This window comes from Gambusia affinis, linkage group LG03 (assembly GCF_019740435.1).
Source record: "Gambusia affinis linkage group LG03, SWU_Gaff_1.0, whole genome shotgun sequence".
NCBI classification, from domain to species: domain Eukaryota; kingdom Metazoa; phylum Chordata; class Actinopteri; order Cyprinodontiformes; family Poeciliidae; genus Gambusia; species Gambusia affinis.
The window spans coordinates 16,928,444-16,949,428 of NC_057870.1; the positions used below are offsets into that span (position 1 = coordinate 16,928,444).

The 20,985-nt window shown below is 36.4% G+C and overlaps 1 protein-coding gene across 5 annotated transcripts in view; it reads right to left on the reverse strand.

The window, feature by feature from the left end:
- Positions 1-20,985, reverse strand: part of kcnip3b (Kv channel interacting protein 3b, calsenilin) — a 54,583-nt gene that overhangs the window by 28,688 nt on the left and 4,910 nt on the right. For 2 of the 5 annotated variants that reach the window (XM_044108908.1, XM_044108891.1), the window contains exons 2-3: positions 11,678-11,852; positions 8,135-8,137 (exon numbers count right to left, since the gene is read on the reverse strand). In XM_044108908.1, coding sequence (XP_043964843.1) covers positions 8,135-8,137; positions 11,678-11,852 — 178 coding nt within the window. Of the gene's footprint in view, positions 1-8,134; positions 8,138-11,677; positions 11,853-20,985 lie in introns of those variants that run through there. The other 3 variants (XM_044108916.1, XM_044108899.1, XM_044108935.1) reach the window with 2 other exon arrangements.

The window sequence follows — 20,985 nt, forward strand, 5'->3', positions numbered from 1 at the left end:
ATTAATGGAAAAATGAGGAGAAGGAAGTGGATCTAGGTTTCCTTAAAAACCTAGAAGATTCAGTGGATGATGAGCTACATGCCACCAACATGTGTAGATGCAGTAATTGATGCAAAAGAAGCCCAGACTAAGTATTGAATCTTTATAGCAGGGGACACCAACCTTTTTGATGCTGGGAGCTACTTCAAAGGTCCAGAGTAACACGAAGGGCTACTTGTTTGAAACAGACATAAATATTCTTGGCTCAGCCTTTATAGCAATAATCCATATATGTATGCAGTACAGACCAAACGTTTGGACACACCTTCTAATGAATTCAATAGAAGGTGTGTCCAAACGTTTGGGCAGGCCCCAATAAATATCAAGCCTGGAAACTTGATATCGTAATGGACTTAATGTCATGTTTTTAACATAATCTGCTCGTCTTGCTGGGAGCAGGCGGTTGCCACGGTAACAGGTGTGCTTGAACTACAGAGAGAGAGAGAGAGAGAGAGAGAGAGTAAAAAGGTAGGAGTGGTTTTGAGTTGATCACCTGTTCGGGTTATTTTACCTTTGTTTACCTTTGCTGTGGCGCATTACAGCCGCTGTAGTTTCTAAACGTTGGACTAATTACCTCGTTTGTTTGTGAGTATACCATTCACATCAAACATCAAATAGAACAAATAGATTTCATAAAAGTTTAACAAACAAATGGCTTCTACCACAATAATTATGTGAAATTAAATTAATTATATCCCAACTTGAGAAGATTTGCCTTTTCCTTTTTGCAGAGCTCTTTGGTTCCTCCTGCCAGTTTCATATTGAGGTCATCAAACCAAATTTCAGATCTACCATAACCGATCGATCTCAGTTACCAGCTTGTGACTGAGAAACCAGTAACCTCCTCTCAGATATTTCTTTTGACGTATCACGTTTACTTATGGTAAATAATGTGTAATTAAATCCACTCTGACCAAATCTCAACCTCACAGCAAACTTTTCTTGCCAACCGGCAATAAAAATCAAGAAGAACTTAATACAAATGTTGGGTTAATGGCAGTTTTGCAGCGTTTAATAACTCCAGTCTTTTCTGAATTCAACTGAAAGGAATTCAGAAATTCCTTTCTGAATTCAGAAAGGAATTCTACTGAAAATCGTAGTTTCAAAATCTACGATTTTAAAAACCTGAAAACTGACATAAACAGGTTGTGGTAATACACTTTATGGCCACTAGAAGGCGCTGAAGCTGAGGATTAAATATCAAAATGATGCTCCGAGATTTGTTGCATCTTTTTTATGTGTTCGACAATGAAAGGTCATCCAAACAAAAACCTCTGTTATGAAACACATGAAGTAATCAGAGAGAGAGAACGAAACAGAGAAAGACAGACAGAGAGAGAGAGAGAGAGAGAGAGAGAGAGAGAGAGAGAGAGAGAGAGAGAGAGAGAGAGAGAGAGAGAAAGAGAGACTCTAAAACCAGCAGTGAATTTTGGTCTACTTTCCAGTGTAAATATCTTGGTACACTTGAAACAGGACAAACTAACTTAAAAGTAGTTTTTAGTAAGACATAGAGACTTTCTAAGTAAATAACTCCCTAATATTGATGAAAAGTCCTTTTTCCATTGGCAAATCAATTAGCTTAAAATATGTGAAAAATGTCTTGCTATAAGTGAAATAATCTTCCAATAGAACAAGCATTTAAAAAAAATAAATATTAAGAAATTATTTACTTAAAACAGTCTCTATTTTAAGAGACTTGCTGAAAAGTTACTTTTAAGTTAGCTTGTCTTATTTTAAGTGTACTAAGACATTTGCACTAGAAACTAGACCAAAAATACTTGGTAGTATTTTGTGTTTTTGCAGGCTTCTACAACATATAGAGATGATGAAATAAATCGCTCCTCCATTGACTCATGATGAAAACTCGTCTTTTTGCTTCACCTCGCCTCAACAGAAAGTGCCCTTTCTAAACTCTGTAAACAACATCCCCAGATATTTAAAGTTCCTCAACAGTTTCTAAAACTTCCTACTTGAAATGATCGTCAGGGGAGCTCTTTGAGGCTTTTTCTGCTCCTGCAGTATCTGCCTCTCTCCTTTCACTGCGGTTATAAGCTCCAATTAAACCCAAACTGAGCCTCGCTTCCACCGCAGATAATCTCCGTCCATGAATCCACCTGATCTGAAGTTCAAAGCAGCATAATTAGAGCAGAAACTTTGGGAAACTTGCTCTTCATCCAACTTCTAAATATTTATCTCATCCTTTCTTTCATGCTGAAGGCAGAATTCATCTAATGAACCAGCGGAGACCCAACGCAATCAGATTTGGGCTCAATTATCCAGATTTAAACTGGGAGGACAGACAATGCAGAGAAGCCAAACTTGGCAGGAAGCAAAATAAGACAATTTTCCCTCAGCGGGGAGCATCCATCATCAACTCTTGTCTCCTGCTGTCTCCCTGAAGAGGCGATGTAAACAGTGGAGCCTGAGGCGTCCTCACCTGTCTCTGCACGTCACACCAAGGGAGAAACTGGGACAATGGGAAACAGCAGGAGATTTGCACCAGAAAGAACAGGACTGGTGGTGAAAACAAAAAAATAAAGACAGGATGAATGGGGTACCAGGAAGAGAAATAATGAGTGTTGCTCTGGTAGACTGATGAGAAGACGTGTTTGTGAGGATTGGGACAAGACTGGAAAGCTAATAACATCACTGATTTACCTCAGATTTTTTCCTCATGGCTAAACTTTTCATGATAATAAAAAAATAATATTTTTTGTCATGCCTATAACTAAGTAGACCGCATTCAACATTTACATATCTAAAGCCATGAAGGAAGTACTTAAACTCTCAAAAGTACAAATACAACAAAGTAAATGTTACTAGTAAAATATTATCCAAGTGGTTCTCAAATGTAAAGATTTTCAGATCCAAACAACTAAAACTATGAAAGCTTACTTGCTTGTATATTTTTAGATAAGAAATATTATTCTCCATATGTGTAGGATAATGTATTGATAAAACCCATTACCAAACTGTTAATACAATAATATTCAACATCGGATCATATAAATCAGTCTCTTTGGGATTTTGCTTTGGTTTTGTGATTTTTTTTGCAATCAAAATCACTAATTTTGTTATGCTACCTTAGAAAAAATGAAAGAAATTTTGCATTATGTACGCTTATTTTTGACAGTAAATGGGAATTTTTTTATTGGTCGTATCGATCACGAACTTTAACTTGAGCTCAAGCTACGTTGAAGCAGAAGTGGAGTAAAAGTTTAGAAATACTGCCACCTTCAGGTCAGAGTCGGCATCATTTAAACCTGATGTTTTTGACCATTTTTGCAGAAAATTTCCAAGAAACTCACAATTATGCATCTTCATAAAAAAGTCTGGAGATATGTTGATTTTGCATGAATTTCCACAATTGCAGAATCATCAAAAACTCAAGGGACTGACTGATTTGGCAGTAGGCAGATAGGAACTGTTAAAATAATATTCTAATGCGTCCCTCTGGAGTCTAAAGGGCCACATAAGAAGCCACCACAGGCCGGATTTGGCCCCTGGGCCTTGAGTTTAATATCTGTGTCTTAAAAATATTTTGCATCTTTGTCTGTCCAGGTGAGGTCACTCCGGTTTAGCAATAAAGTCTGAAAAAGGAATACAAAAATGAGCCAGCTCTGTGCTGATGTGTAGAAGAGCAGCAACAGTCAAGATTAAAATCAAGACGTCTTGAGGATGGAGATTCTGTTTCTGTGTGCAGGATGCCTACGATTAAATAAATCCTTAATCACCTTCACTTGTCTTTATCACACATTTTAGCCAGGGTTTATTTATTTGGTTGTCTTATCTTCTCTTTAAGATTCTCAATAAAGATTGAGCTGCTGCGTAGATGTAGGAAGGTGTGTGCCGACAAAGTTCACAGCTTTAGTCCTCACCCATTTGACAGCACAGAGTCTGAATGTGCTGCTAAAAGCTTCTTCCGCATGAAGAAACATCAGGACAAACCAGAGGGAGCGTGGAGAAGGAAAACACCAAATGTCTCCTTTTGATTCGCTGACCTGTGAGAGGTTTTGCCTTCAGGCCTCCTGCAGTAAGCATAGCCTCTAAAATTAGCAGTTTTAGTTGAAAACACTACAAATACAGCTCTGGGAAAAAATAAAAGACCACTTAAAATGATCAGTTTCTCTGATTTTACTCTTTATTGGTATATGTTTGAGTACAATGAACATTGTTATTTTATTTTATGGTCTACTGATAACATGTCTCGGAAATTCCAAGCAAAAATGTTGTATTTATTTGCAGAAAATGAGGAAAAAAAAGATTTTTCTCATTATCTGAGTGCTTTCTGACCTCAAATAATGCAAAGAAAAAAAGATGAAATTCATTTAGTATCAACAATACTTATGTTTTACCTCAGGAAGAATTCAGAAATGAATATTTGGTGGAATAACCAGGAGGTTTTCAGTCGGGTTCAGTGCAGTGGGTCTTCATTTTTTCCACATGTATGTGAGCTACAAAACCTGAGCTTCTGTAGCGCCCTCTGGTGCTCAAAGGTCAATTAGTTAATGAGAAAATTAAGCTTTTATGCCCTTTTATTAGTAAGAACAATTGACATCTAGTTTCTGAACACTGCCAACAAATTTAACTATCTTTTTTTTTTTCTCTCCAGGGGGTCTTTTGTGGGCTCTAGTGTCCCTTATGACAGTACACTGTTAGCCTTTGCTGTATTTTCTACAGCTAAATACCGCAAAATGCCCAGTAAAACTAACATAAAACATCTTTACAATTAGTTACTGTAATTTGCATTGCATTATGGGTAAAGGACATAGTATTACAGTAACTTACTGTATGTTTTGAAGTTGCAGTAATTTACTGTTTACACATTGCAGTAGTGGTACTGTATTTATAATATCTTGCACTGTTAGCCTTTACTGTATTTTTTACAGCTAAATACCGCAAAATGCCCAGTAAACTAACATAAAACATCTTTACAATTAGTTACTGTAATTTGCATTGCATTATGGGTATAGTACATAGCATTACAGTAACTTACTGTATGTTTTGAAGTTGTAATTTACTGTTTACACATTACAGTAGTGGTACTGCACTAATAATGTCTTTGCGCTGGCCATGTAAGAATTCTATTTGATTTCCAACGGTCATCATAGATGTTTCATCGTGGTTCTCTGTTTCTGTATTTTTACTCCTTTAGTGGTTAACATATTTTAAGGCAGAAAGAGAGCATGTATTTTTGTTTTTTTCACATCCTAGCTAACATTAATATGCAGTTTATCTAGCTACGTCATCAAGGGTGGCTTCGCTTCCAACGTTTTTCTGATGACGTTTGTTTTAAACTCCGAAGCTTTTTCCGTCCAAGTGCAAGTGCAGCTCTGTCGCCGTGCTGTGGGCTCACACTGCTTCAGCTCTTCGCAAGACAGGTAAAAAAAACACTTAGAAAACTGTTTGAAGCCAATGTATATTTTAGATGGAGCTAACGTAACTTATAGCATCATGCTATAATGCTATAACTTAGCATGAGGTGAAAGATAGAAAAATATGATGGTGTTATTTTTGAGCTGGTTCGAATTAACGTTAGCTAAGGTGCTAATTTTACCGAAGGTTTTAGCTTGGCTTTTGCCGCTAAATCTTCCTCGAGCGACTAGCTTTGGGTTGAGATAAGCTCAGTGATGAGTGTCTGTTAGCATTGTTGTTACATCCTTTGTCGAACAATATAACGTTAACTGATAATTGATCCCCCCCTTTTTAAAAAAAATACATCTAACTGTTCATTTGTTTAAACCATGACCTTGCAAATGTTAAGAGTGCAGATTAGCTAGGTCAACAAGGATGAATTCTAACGTTGTTCTTTTTTTTCTTTTTGTCAGATGACTTTTTTTAACTCCCAAGCTTTTTCCTCCAAGTGGCTGTGCAGTTTTGTCCTGCTGAGTGCTAACATAGTTTCAACTCTTGAAAAGACAAGACAACAGGTAAAAAGACAGCTCTTCAAACATATTTGAAGCCACAAAATAATCTGGAAATGTAGAGGAGCAGCTAACCTAATCTATAACTTTGAGCTTGCTACAGCTAGTTAGCCTGCTAAAGTACCATTACATCTCCAACATAGTGTATAAGAGTCTGTAAATGAGGACAAAGGTGGAAAACATTCAAGTGGTTTCTGTTATTTTTTGAGTTGGTTCAGCCACAGTGGCAGGTGGACAAAAAAGTTAATTTCCAACCCTGGTTCCATATAAGGACTGTTCACCTGTTTAAACCATGCTCTTGCAAATTTAAAGTTAAGTCAGTACTAACAGGTGCAACTATGTACAGGTGTAAATTCTGCAGCATTTGTACTTCAGAATTTAGAGAATTTTGTACTCATGTGAAGAAACATCAACACACAGCTAATTATCGGTTTCGTTGTGGAATAGAGCAATGTCCTACTTCCGTCAGAGAAAAATAAAACATTTAGAAGAAAAAGAGGACTCAATCTTCATCTTGGTTGATGTAATTTTATATCGACTCTTAACTTAAAACACACATCTTAAATCAGAATTGTTCAATTAATTTGTTAAAGGGATCAATTCACCCAAATTACAAACATTTTGTTAACCCATATTGTACTTAGCCATTCAGATACTGTATTTGTGGAATGTAATGCTTTAAAAAAATTCATTTAGCCTCACAAACTGTCATTCACATCCGTTGTTTCAGAGTGGTAGCAGGATGTAGGGGTAAAGTCTAGTCTAGTCTCCGGGGTGAGGTTCTCAAAAACCTGTTATAATCTGGGTGAACTGGCCCTTTAAATATAAATTACTACCAGTAATTCATAATTAAGAGTTTTCCTTTTATGTTTCAAAGGTATCTTCCACCAAGATGTCTGTTGAGATGGAAATGACCTTACCTACAACACCAAGGGTAATCATGCTTGGTAAGAGGAATATTTTCTATCACTATAATTTTTTTGTAGCAATGTATGTAATAGTTATGGTAGTCTGTACTTTTACTCACTAGCATTAGCTTGACAAGGGTTTGTCTATTTTAGGAAATAGCTTGATGTCTGCAACCTGGTGGATGGTCAGTATGGAGAAGAAGGTATTTTTCGAACCTGAGCAACTACATGACTTTGCCAGCGTTGCTGTCTTTTTGGGTCATATTATGACTTCAATCTGGAGTATCAGGAGTCAGCATCCACCACGCTGGAGATGATACAACTGTAAGTACTCTACACCAAGCCATTTATGAATTAAATTTAATGACAGTTTGACTGATGATGAAGAACCATAGCTGATTGCTGTATTGTATGTCTTCATTTTAAAAAATACAATTAATATATTTTATTTCTGTTAAAAGATTCTTTGTGAGGATCAATCCAGATGTTGATACCAAATGCACAGCCAAAGTCAGTACAAGCTGCAAGATGGGAAGTCTTGTCAAGAGGAAAGTAGTCAGTGTCAACTCCCGGATCAACACCTTCCTTCAACGACTCGCTGAATTTGAATGGAGGACTTCCAACTAGGTAAGCATTTTACCAAATGTTTATTATTTTATTGTCTTTTCCTCCTATCTTGCATGTTCTGACTTTACTTTAGCCTTTTTAATATGATTTTAATGATTATTTATAAATGGCATGTGATTCCTACACAATAGCCCTTTAGAGTAGCCTGCATCTTTTCTGTGTCCGTGGTAAAAAGTGGATGTCGCTGCATCTCTTACTAAATCACAGAAATGTTTAAGTGTAGTCGTTTAATTGAGGTGTTTTTTTTATACTATGCAGTTTTCAGTTTATTAGGCACACCTTTGCAGTAATCCATCAACACCAACAAAATGACTAAAAAGATTGTTATGACATGTTGTACTTCATCGTCTCCTTGGGGACATTTGCAGGGTCTCAATACAGTACGCAATCGTTTGAATTAGTGAAGACTGACTGACTGCTTTTGCCATAAACAATCCAAAAACCTGAAGTGAAGCCAGTCCTGCTCATTCTTTATGCAGCTTCTATTATCACTTCAGTGCAATTGATTTTTTTTTTTTAAACAAATTATCACCTTAATGCTGCTTTATGCCAATGATTTTATGCATTTGGACATTGTCACTTCAGTTTAATTTGTCAGCCTTCCTGTTGATTTGAAAATGTAGATAACTTCCTGACCATCTCATGACCTCCCACATTGTCTGTCTTATTCTTTACAGTTCAGCTTCCACAAGATGGATCCCACTGATTTTGTTTGACAAATGGAATAAAAGTTCTTCTAATGTAGGAAATGCATCTGATATAACAATATTTATTGATATGAATGCCTACCATATAGTACATTATCACACTTGCACTGTTACTGTGATGTATTGTGTAACAGAGCACATTTAAGCTACTGTTAACTGCTTTCTGACAATGCAGCCTCTGCTGGTTTTTTAAATGAAGTATATTCTATATATTTTTTTAAAGTCAGTCTTTAATAGTTTATGGCTGGTACTTGATGCACACATGTTCATGTTGCTACATACATGTGCCATAAAAATATTGACATGACCTGTAGTGTGTTCTATGGTTTTGTTGTTTTATAGCACATTATATTGTATTGTGACATTGTTCTTTATGACATTGCGAATATATAAATGGATTTTATTTCAACAAATCTGCTGAAAATAAATACCTGTTTTTATTCACAGTACTTGGACTAAAATTTCTTTTGTGAAACTTTTCGGTTTATGGTAAAATATTCTTGTATTAAAAAATGTAAACTTTAATTTACAGTAAAACTGACATTATTTTGTGAAACAAGTATACAGTAGACCAGTATGTATTTTTTACTATAAAATACATTTACAGTTTTATGCTATAAACTACATTTACAGTAAAGCAGTTATAACTGTAAAGCACACTCACAGTAAGAATTAACTGTGAAATCATAACAGTAAAGGTACTGTAGAATGGTGATTACAGTAACTTACTGGCAACACTGTTGCCAGTAAGTTGCCAGTAAGTTACCGTAGAATGGTGATTACAGTAACTTACTGGCAACACTGTTGCCAGTAAGTTGCCAGTAAGTTACCGTAGAATGGTGATTACAGTAACTTACTGGCAACACTGTTGCCAGTAAGTTACCGTAGAATGGTGATTACAGTAACTTACTGGCAACACTGTTGCCAGTAAGTCGCCAGTAAGTTACTGTAGAATGGTGATTACAGTACCTTACTGGCAACACTGTTGCCAGTAAGGTACTGTAGAATGGTAATTACAGTACCTTGCTGGCAACTTACTGGCAACACTGTTGCCAGTAAGTTACTGTAATTACCATTCTACAGTACCTTACTGGCAACAGTGTTGCCAGTAAGGTACTGTAAAATTACAATAAAAAGTCTAACAGTGTAGGCTGACAGGAAAGGGGGAAAGACATGCGGCAAATATCGTCGGGTCCGGGAATCAAACCCGCGACGCCCGCGTCAAGGACTCAAGGCCTCCAAACGTGGGTCGCGCTATCCCCTAATCCACCACAGAACGCACCCCAATGGAACTATCTGTAGCTATCTCCTGTCTTGAGAACAGATGTACAGAATCCACCAATATTAATTGCAAAAAAAGGTCCAAATATCATCTGCATATGATCCAATTTTTGATACTTCTCTTCTTCCAATCTTGAGCTGCATAAACTTCATATCCTGCATTTTATCAGAGTGGGTCGTTTTCTTCCTCATTGGTTTGACCTCTTCACACCAAAACCACCAAACATCACCTCCACCTTTCTTCTGATGCGCAGCTTCGTCTCAGAGAAGCTATTTTTAGCCGCTCGCCATTATTGAGTGGAGGGTTTTGACGACTGCCAATTCTCAGTCTCCATTTCCTCTGCACTGCTGACCTGAGGAAACAGAGTTCACCTCTCCTTCTAAAGTCCTGCTGTTATCCTACAACACTGAACAGATTTTTCTCAATCTGGAAACAAAGAGGAGCAGAATGGAGCAGAACAGAATGTCCTTTGTAATAAAAAAATTGAGAGGAAAAACTGGAGAAATAGGAAAAAAAAATTTTTTTTAAATCCAAGAAAATTAGAAAAACACAAAGATACAGGAAAGATCAGCTCAAATCAAGAATATTGAAAGAAGACCAAAAGGATCATTAAAAACAAAGAATAAATAAAGTTGCAACTATAAACCAACTAAATGTTCAATCGTGCTATAAATATTTATCAAATAAATCATGCAGAAGCACAAATGGACCACTGAATGGAGCACCGAGGCTCCCACAAACCAAGAGTTTGAGTTGTCGAAGCAACAATGAATCCTGATTAATGGACAAAATCAGTGAAGTTTGTCCATTATTAATTCCTTCAGATAATTTATTGTTTACGGAGGAGTATTAGGGCCATAAACTTCCACCAAGAAACTCAGAAATTTTGAGAATAATCTCAGAAAATTTCTAGAAAAAAGTCTGAAATTTCTGAGTTCCAAAAGTGAAAAAATTTGGGTAAAAAACTTTTGACATTTTGAGCTTAACCTAAAAAAAAATCAAAAAAAAAAAAAAAGAAAGAAATTTATGAGTTTGAAAAGTTAAAAATGACTAGAAAAACATTCAGAATTTCTTTGAAAGAAATGTGGAGAATGAGATGACTTTTCAACTTTTGAAACTCTGAAATTTTCTTGTTTTGTCTAGAAAATTTCTGGGATTAAGCGAAATTTACTTCTCTTCTTATTTTTATTTTCTATATGCCATGTCCCTAACATGCATCTCAACAACTTAAACAACTTGACGTAAAACGGTCCAGGCAGAAGCACAAGGCTTATAATTACACTAAACTACTCAGTCATAAATCACAACAATTATATAAAAAAGCCAAAGAATTTTACTTCTTATATAAAATTACTAAACAGAAACTTAAAAAGAAAGAAAACAACTCAAAACAAAAAAAACAACGCAATTTAGTTATTTGCCTTTGTAACCATCAAATATTTTCTTTTATAATTTTTTTTTTTGAAAACTCATAAATCCCATGCTTTCATCATTCCTTAATTTATTTCCAATCACATAAAAATTCCTTTTATTGATCTATTTGTTTAGTCTGTTGAATGCCATTTTTACTGTTCTCATTACAGAAGTATTTTATATCGTTTATACTTCTTCTCACTTTCATTAGTTCTTATTTGTATGAATTTCTCGTATGAAAGGTTTTTCTTTTCACATACTCTTCGTCATCCCAGACTTTTTATTATATTTTTCTTTAATCCAACACTTTCTAATGGGGTAATATTTACTGTGTAGCTCAGAAAACTTAAATAAAAAAGCACCATGGGCCTGTGTCTTAAACATATTCCTCAGGAAATGTTCGGTTACATCTAATAATTTTATCACAGTAATGTAAAAAAAAAAAAAATGTCTAACTCAGAATAATCTTCTGATTTGTTTAGTTTCAGGGATGGAAAGTGAGTAAGAAAGGACCAGCCTGAGACCAAAAGAGGAAGGTGTGTGTACAGAATGCTAATGCTCTCCCAGCACATCTGATAGACGGGTGTGTGCAGCTCAGTGATCTCCAGATACTTGACCCTGAGGTTTTCTGCCACACACAATAAGTCAGAGGAGTCCACAGGGTCTCCATCCATCCGATCGAGTCGACAATCAATCCGAACACACTCCATGCCACCAGCTGCTGTGGATTCATTCGAGTCAGTCTCCCCCGCTCTCTTTCCCGCTACGTTTTCTCACCTTTGTCCTGCGGCTGCGTGCTGGCGATGATCCATTTCACCAGGCAGCACTTCATCAGAGCTTTCCTGGAGAACCTCGGCTTCTGCCACTTCCCAGAGTTCTTCACCCGGCCCGGCACTGGATCCACGCCGTTCGCATCTCCCAGAAGGCTGCCGTCCACCATCTTGCCGTCCGCCTGGGTGGAGGAGAGGAAAGAGGGAAATTCAGATCAACACAGAAACCTATGAGGACTAATTCACACAAAGCAGAAAAATAAATCTGTTTCTTATTAGGTTTTGTGATTTTATATTTTACATATTTCTTTAATTGCTTTGTGAAACATGAAGGTTATGCTTCTTTAGACAGGTTGGGAACATGTCCAGTACATTTTTTTGCACAAAATTCTTCTTAAATAATGAGATGTTAGTTTGTTTAGATGAGTAGATTGTGAGCTCCTTTCAGTTTTAGAGTCTCTTGTCACTTTAAATCCAAATGAGCTGTAAACTGCTGCTGGCCAACTCATTATTTACATCCGCACGTGAAAATGGCTGCCCTTAAATAACCATACATCTTTGAAAAGCATTAGTAGAGCCTCCTGCACTACCATCCAGAAACCAAGTGGTAAGTCAACATCAAGCCATTTGTGTTTTCCAGCAGCCATTGTACAGAGCATGAAGTGGTGAAACCAGCTGACCAAACGTCCTCGAGTTCTATTTGGGTTGCTCAGTGACAGGCAGAGCTCAGCTGGGGTTGCTAGGTAACGGCACAGTGCCTTCTGAATTTGATTTAAAATTCAGGAGGTATTTGAAACAGATTATTTTCCAAAAACTGGGTGTTTTTTTAAGCACTTGGACTACTTTTTGGAAGACATTAAGACAAAAATGGAAGTGCAAAAATATGTAAAACGTGAATTTTGCCTAATAAGTCCCCTTGTAGTTTGCATGCATTTTCTTGTTTTTAAATAGTGACAAACCTTCACAAGATTGTAAGAAACAAAACACTTTTCCACTCAACCGTACTTCAGGTACCGAACTTAAAATGAGTGAAAAGTCAAGACAATTTCAACAGATTTGCTGCTTGGATGCGAAACACAAACATTTAAATTATGACTTCTGCATAGTTTTGCATATGAACTCTAAATCAAAACTTTTTATTGCCATTGAAGAGAAACGGAAACTGGCAACAATCAGTACGTTTGAGGAAAATAAACCTTAAAAACACTGACAGAAAGAGATTGTTTTCTTCATCTCATCTAAATCTCTGAGGACCTTTAAATGTTTTTTTTCTCCAGTATTTTCATGCAACACCAACCCATTGCAGCTCATTCTTATTCTGCATTTCTTCCCTTTCTTCAGAGAAGACAAAACTTTTCAGTTTCTCATTTTCTAACCCGAACACTGATTTGGTCTGGTGAGAATGACCTAAACTTTCCAGGAGCTACACTTAGCCGCTCCTGCTGAGATCGTGCAAAGCAAACACATTTACTCAGAGATGGAAGATGAAAGAGGGGGAACACAGAGCAAACAGCAGCTCTGTTTGCTCTGCTGGAAGGAGAGGAAAGAAAAGGATGATTGAGGAGAAGCGAACGATGGAGGCGGGAGGACGAAAGCGAACACAAACGCAAACAGTGGGGATGTTTAATGGCTATTTGATCCCTCGGGAGTCCGATCATGCAAATGCATGAGAGAGAGAGAGAGAAAGCAATAGGATGCTGGGAGGTTTCTTGAAGAACCAAAGTCAATTCGCATAATGAATTGCTGACTGTCAGAGGATGGTAAGACAGGAGTCGAAGGATTTGTTTTGATAAGAGGAATACATCTTGGACTGCTTCTGTGCGGCTTTGACGACGTGAAAAATGAAGAAAATCAGAGAGGAAAATGCATTAAAACTAAAATTGCATCAGCATTCATTGTCTTCTAAAACTGTCACATTAGAAGCACAATGTTTTATGCGACACATATTACGCGGTATTCAACAATCACGTTAAAGCTCAATAAAGCTCACAGATGTTTGTGATTTTCCTCTAAAATGAGGAAAACTTTGAGCTATATGAATATTGTAGAATCCAGTATAAATAACACAAACAGACAGAGCTGAACTGACTCATAACGCAGCGACAGTGCATCAAATTGGAAAGAGACGGCTGAAAATACACCGTTTAGCCACTAATCTAATAAAATGCTCCAAGCGGAGGGGAGTAATCTGAGAGCACATCAAAACTCACTTCTTTGAAGGATTAAGTGAAAAGCCAGAATAGTTTCTGATGAGACTTTTCTGTGAAACTCGCGGACAGACGCAGTGTAAAAACTCAAAGCTGCATCAGTTGTTTATTCACGGGCTGCTGAACACGGCGGAGTTCTCCCAGCCACGGGTCACATGCTCCCATTTGAAGTATCTCTTCTGCTCCTGAATGCTCCGGCTGGCCCTGACCTGCAGGCTAAAGAGTCAGAACAGCAGCCTCTGAAACGCACACGAACTCACAGCCCATAAGGCAGAACAAACAGCCGCGGCTCTCCAAGCAGAGACACATTATTATCCTCAGCTATAAATTATTAAGGATCAGCTGCCGAATAAATGTTTGTTTACATGAAGCATAAACTTATCTGTATTTGTACATGATGCAACTCAAAACACAGAGATAAAACACAAATACTACCAAGTAGTTTCGGTCTAATTCCTAACACACCTGAAACAAGACAAAACTAACTTTTTCAGGAAGATATAGGAGCTTATTTTAAGTCAATAATTTCTTAATATTGGTGAAAAAGGACTTGTTCTATTGGCAGATTATTTCTCTTTGAACAAGACATTTTCCTCCATGTTATAAATGCAATAATCTGCTAATGCAACAAGTATTTTTTCATCAATATGAAGGAATTAGTGACTTGAAGCAAGCTTCTATTTCATGCTGAAAAGTTACTCGTTAGTTAGTTTTGTCTTATTTCATTTTTGCACTAGAAACCAGAATTGCATGGTAAGATTTTCTGTTTTTGCAGTGTAAAGGTATAGGCTAAACTTCCCAGTCTTTACTGAGAGGTTAACAAACTCCAGAATCAATATTTACTGTGGGAAAACTTTGCCAATGAAGCATGCAGCCCAATATGTCAGAGCCTGAGGGAAAGCCACCGAAAATACCACGAGAATCTGAACTTGACCTGCTTTTGAGCATTTTGATCTGTTTTTAGCTCTTTACTGGCCTCCCCAATCAACCTGATATAATCTTTCTGGATGGTTTATTCGCTCCTGACTCCGATGCGTCTCCTCATGTGGTGATCTATTTACGTAATTCGAGGTTGATCATTGAACCATTTTTAATGCGACTCCTCTATTGAGGTCAGTTAACCAGGAGAGACCCAAAGGATGTTTTCACACCTGAGAGTCCAGGAGGTGAAATATTGGTTACATTTTCAGGTTTGTTGTCTCAACAGTTGGGTAGTAACTACATTTGCAGCTACATTTACTTGAGTAACCTTTTTGAAAAGATGTATTTTAGTAGTATTTTTACTACACTCTCCTAATTTTATTATGAAGTATTTCTACTCTTACTTGAGTAAAATGTCTGGACTTTCTACCCACCAAATAAAGAACAAACATGTTTTAACCAAAATTCACCAGACACAGACACACATCTGCAGTTTTTGTTAGTTTCATAAGTTTTATATTTAAAAAAACTGATTTCTAAACATTATTTTTTGATTAATTTTGTTATTTTTAGCTACTTATATAAATTATTGTCATTTTGGTCCTTAAAATACCAAAAATTCCACTTAACTTTATATTTTGGTGCATCTGATGATGTAATTTATAAATATTAAACTATCTATCAGTTACCTGAATTTTTACAAAATACTTTTTACTCTTACTTGAGTACAATTCTTGGGCATCTGCCCACCTTTGCCTGATTATCCAAACGGTAAAACATTTTTAGAAACAATAAAAGACGTCAAATGGACTTCTACTTTATGAAAATATATGATCTAGATGACTGAGAATCTGCTATCCACATAATCAAAGTTAATTTCTCTCAAAATCAAAAAAAAAAAAAAAAAGATCGTTTGCATTTCTGAACGTTAAATACTGTCGGCTTTTAATATTGGCTAATAAGCTAAGGGTTTATGATGAGCATATGACACACGTCCTGCTCACACAAAACAGTGTGAAACACAACATTTCTTTATATAAAATAATATAAATATAAAATAAGACAAAGTGACATTTAGAGCCTTGTTGCCAAAATGCTTTGTTTGGTTTCTATTAAAGAAACGGTGAGATTACAGCAGTTAAGAGAATCCAAGAGGCTTAAAATACTGGGAGAGAAGAGAGACTAGCTGACATAAAAACGACAGGCAGGCAGAGATGTATAGTCATGTAATGTTATATTAGAAGAGTGCTGTTTTCATTAATAAGTAATAACAGATCAATCAGGTTACGGCAGAGATATGTCCCCGTGTCTTTCTGATGTCCGACTCCTAATTTTCTTTTTCTTCCCCCTCAGATTGACACAAACTCAACGTTCAATCTGTTCTTTGTCACAGCATCTGCATGCTTTTTTATATTGAAAGTATATTCCACACTGATGCCAGATCCAATTAATGTTGTTGGTCATTATTCCAGTCATTTTCATGTGCATTCTACAGTAGATTTTAATTAATTTATTGCCTTTTTTTTCTAGATATTGAGATCAGCTTTTTTGAAAATGAATCAACAGTCGTCAGCACTAACCCCCTCACCAGTTTCATTGCCAGACCATCTATCATTCCCAGCTTCTCCCTGTTCCTCAGATTCAACTATTGTTCTCAAAAATACAAAGAACCGGGAGACGGACCTTTGGACTGCAACGCTTCTTACAAGATTCATGCTCCAGAAATGGTTAAGTGTTAATATAAATGAAACTCATCATCTGTAACTGAGGCTTGTTGTTACAGTTGTAGCTAAAATGTATTCCTTTATTCCATTTTTTATTGTTCATGTTTCTGATCCAGAGGCCAACACTGGCTGTTTGGTAGGGAGTGCAGAGAGGATCTGTCAAAATTAACAGAAACAAACTGGGTAGGAAGCTATGATACTGCATTTATTTGTATGTACTGTACTGTAATGTCCAGCAAGTTACCTACATTAAAAGAAAATTTACCATGCATGCATTGATAAAGGCTGCACTTTCACCACTTATCAAATTAAATGTATAAAGCATGCTGTTTTTTGCATTGACCAGCTGACAGACACTTTGATAAGCAATGAAAGTGACATGTTCTTTATGAAAGCATGAACATTATTCCACATGTTTTACAATTATGGTGAATGTTTTGAAATAGATTCACATGTCGGGATTCAAACCCAGGATCTTCTTGCTGCAAAGCAACAGTGCTACCAACTGGAGTAGCTTTTGAGACGTATGCTATTTGGTTTTCCATTTCAAGACAAAATCGCAAAAACAAAACAACCATGCTTTTTCTTGTTTGTTTGTTTTTCTGTAATTAAAACCTGAAGGAAAAAATACAAAGTCTAAATAACTAGAAATCCACAGCGTTTGATTTTTGCTTCCACTATCTAAATCCAAAATAAAGTATATAGTTTAAAGAAGAGTTTGTTCACAGTAAGATTATTAGTTTCAACTGAATGAAACTTTTAGTTCAACTTTGGAGATGTTTGAACTTCCAAACTGTCACGATTTGAGGTGTAAAGTGCAAAACTTGGCTTGTTGGACAGGAAAAACCTTTTTTCTGCTCTCAGTTCGATCAGACTGATCTGTCGTGAAAGTTAGAGACGCTCTAATTGATCCACTGGGTTAAATTTAACAAAACCCAGACTACACACAGAATGGAAAACAACAGCCATTTCATTAGCACCTCACATTAATATTTATTATGTCTCTTCCCTATGGATGTCTGCATATCTCCATCCTCAATTGCTCCATCTCATCACTTCCCCATTCTTTCCAATTTATTTCTCTGTCAATCACTCCTTCTTCTTCTCTCCTCCTCGTAGGCCTTCCTCTCCCACCATAACGTCACCTGTCACCAGAATGCAGGCCAGGTGAAGCAAAGCAGGATCCACGGGAGACTCTGCCTCTGCAAGCGTGTGTGTGGTTTAACAATGCAGAAAAATGAGACGAGGAACACAAGGAGGAGCAGCGAGTGACAGAGAGTGACAGGACAAAGGAAGAAGAGCAGCGCACACAGCAGCCAGAAAAAGATAAAAATATATACACGATGCAGGATCTCCAGCAGTGGTTTTATATCTCTATTGTGTAAGAAGTGACCCAACAAAGTTTGCTTATTTTGTTGGCAACAACAGCAGATTGAAATGGCTTATTACCAAATAAGCAGCTAGAAATAAAAAGATCCATCCATTTATTGTCTACACAGTGAGCTTCTGCCTCACAGATTACCTCCTACTTAACCCCTCCAGACTAGTGGCAGCAGCAATTAGCAAACACCAGATCTGCTGGGTAGATCAAACAAACTACTTCTCAGTCCAAATCTCCTAAGAACGGCTGCAAACGGCATAGTAAATGATTTGGTGTCTGGAAAATGAGCTTTTTCAAATACCTCCTTGTGGTTAAGTCACATTCGATGGGCACGTTGCTGTTACCTAGCAACCCCAGCCAAGCCAAAAAATTTGGTCAGCTGGTTTTCACATTCAAAAATGCTTTTGAATGTGAAAGTTTCATTTGATTTAATTTCCCTTTAATTTTTCAAAGGGAAATTAAATCAAATTTAATTAGTTTCATGCACTGTACAATGGCTGCTGGAAAATATATATTTTTTTGTTTTTGACTTGCCATTCAGAAACCACTTATTGCATTCTTGTTGGTTGTGCAGGAGGCTCTACTCATGTTTTTCAGAAATGATTAATCAATTAGTTACATGTTTAAATAAAATGAGCTCCATAATTTCCATTCTGATGATTAATATTTTGTCAAAGGGGAATTTTGATCATAATCCATTTTATTATGGTGTCCATCGTTTGTGGTTCTTCTTTTTTTTTCTATGCGTTATTTTTGGTTGTGATTTAATTTGCATTTTTAAAATGCCTTCAAGCTGCAGTGTGGAATGTTCTGCACAAAATTAAAATTCGCTCCTCTAAAAGAAAGGACATTATTATTATGTCACTAACATTATATCATCTGAAAATGGTCTGAAAACAACAAATTTATTGGTTAGCACAATCATTTCACAAATTTATTGTGAAATTTATTATCATGATAAGCCCAGGTATACTTGCATTGTCATACTACTATCATTATTGAAAATGATCTCAAAATATAATAATGTTATTGTTTATCTGGACAATTTATCTACCAGTAAAATTAGTTATTGTGACAGGCATGCATGGAAATCATGACCAGTGAAGTTTTTTTAATGAAGACCAAAAACAAATTAGTCAGTCTGTCACAGAAAAATAGGATCACAGATGCTGGAAGGTGGATGGAGATAGTCTGATGAAATGTTGGAAATACGGCACCGTTTGGCTCCAGCTTGCTGCACATAATTTCAAACAAACCTGTGACCTTTATTTTAAGTTGATATAAATATCATGATTTCTCTATATGTTCTCGTGATGACTCAGAGTTAAGCCTATACGAGATCGGCTGATGGTCGAGAGCCGAGACTATTTGTGTCCTGAGCGATTGGGCCTCTCACTATGGCTGTCAGTGCGAATCAGCGCAGCATCTGTGGGAGGGTAGCACATCCATATGGACTGCATGCTGTGTGTGTTTGCGTGTGCTCAGCTGTGTGTGCTGTATTGATGTGTGAGCCTTCATGGGGAGACAGACTTAATTCTCTGGGGAGGCTCTGAGCTCCGGAGGAGCGACTTTTCAATTAACATCTGTTCCTCCTCTTATCTCTTTAACACACTCACTCAAATCAAATGGCCCTGTTTTAGCTGGTAATTCCTCGTTATATCGGTCAGATTTAAAATTCTTTTTAACCCAGCTATGTGTGGGAGTGTCGACTTCACAACTTTGTATCATGTTTTAGACCTTAATATGTATGTATTTTACTTTAAAGAAACATCATTTCTATTTTCTGCAACCAAATTTAATGTAGGTAAAATCTATCATCATTCTTATTTTTGGCAACAGTAGAAAAGCTTGAAATATCTTTTATTTTAATATTTATCTCCAGGAGTTTAAAAATGCTTAGAGCAAATTGTAGCCAAACTCAGCAAGAAATAAATCTTAATGTGATTTTTAATATTTGCTATTATTTGCAGTAAAGTTTTAGGGTCAGGGTGTCCGAAGTGCAGCTCGGGGGCCATTTATGGGTCTTGCACTGATTTTGTGTGGCCCCTTGGTCAAAATTCAGCAATGGTACAAATATGGCATGCCAGCAGAAACAGTTGATTCAGCTGGAAACTTTTTTTTTTTTTCAAAAATCTGTTTATTGTCTTTTACAATTCAAAGAGACATACAGACAAATAACTCACAAGTGCACAAAACACCTAACAAAATTAAAAGAAAAGAAAACACATTAACAATTTAAACATTCAAGGTGACCAGCATTAGTTGATTACAGTGAGACAAAATATTTTAAGATTGATATCTCAGGGGAGTATATTGAGACTTAGTCCAAGAGATTTAATCACAGTCCACAGGCTAGGTATGAGGTGAAGGCAATGTCCTCCCTGGTTCTATGCATCCCGACGTCAGTGTTTAAGTTTCATACATTTTTGAGCAAGTGTGTACATTTGGAATTAACATGAAGATAACAGACTTACAGTCACCATAAGAATATAAACGAAATCAAAATTAGCTAGAGAACATTCAGTCAATCCTCTTTATGAGTATTTAAATTTTCCAAGAATAGCAAAAACTTTTTCCATATCTTTTGGAACACATAGTATTTACCCTTAATCATAAAGATGAGTTTATCCAAGGCAAGAGAGCTTGATAATGTAGACATCCAAGTTTTTAGTTGGGGTCTGGTTACAGATTTTCAGGACCTGGCTATACTATATTTAGCCTGCACCAAACAATAAATTACGGACTTTTGATCGACCTTGCTTATTTGAGTTTGAGTGGGAAAAATTCCTAAGACACACAACCTAGGACAGAGATTGAGATCAAGACCAATGATAAGTGAAATTTTATCCAAAACCTACTTCCAAAATTTCTGAATCTCAGGACATTCCCAAAGGCAATGCATCAAAATAGATTTTAATATTTAAATCAGAAAATGTTTCTTTCAACAAAAATTTTTTTTGGTCTTTTCTTAATCATGTATTTTTGCTTGATTTGTTCTCATTTGGGTTTTTTTTTAGAAAAAATATTAATATGTTATTAAAGTATTTAACAAAATAATTTAGAGAAAAACACAGAAACACCT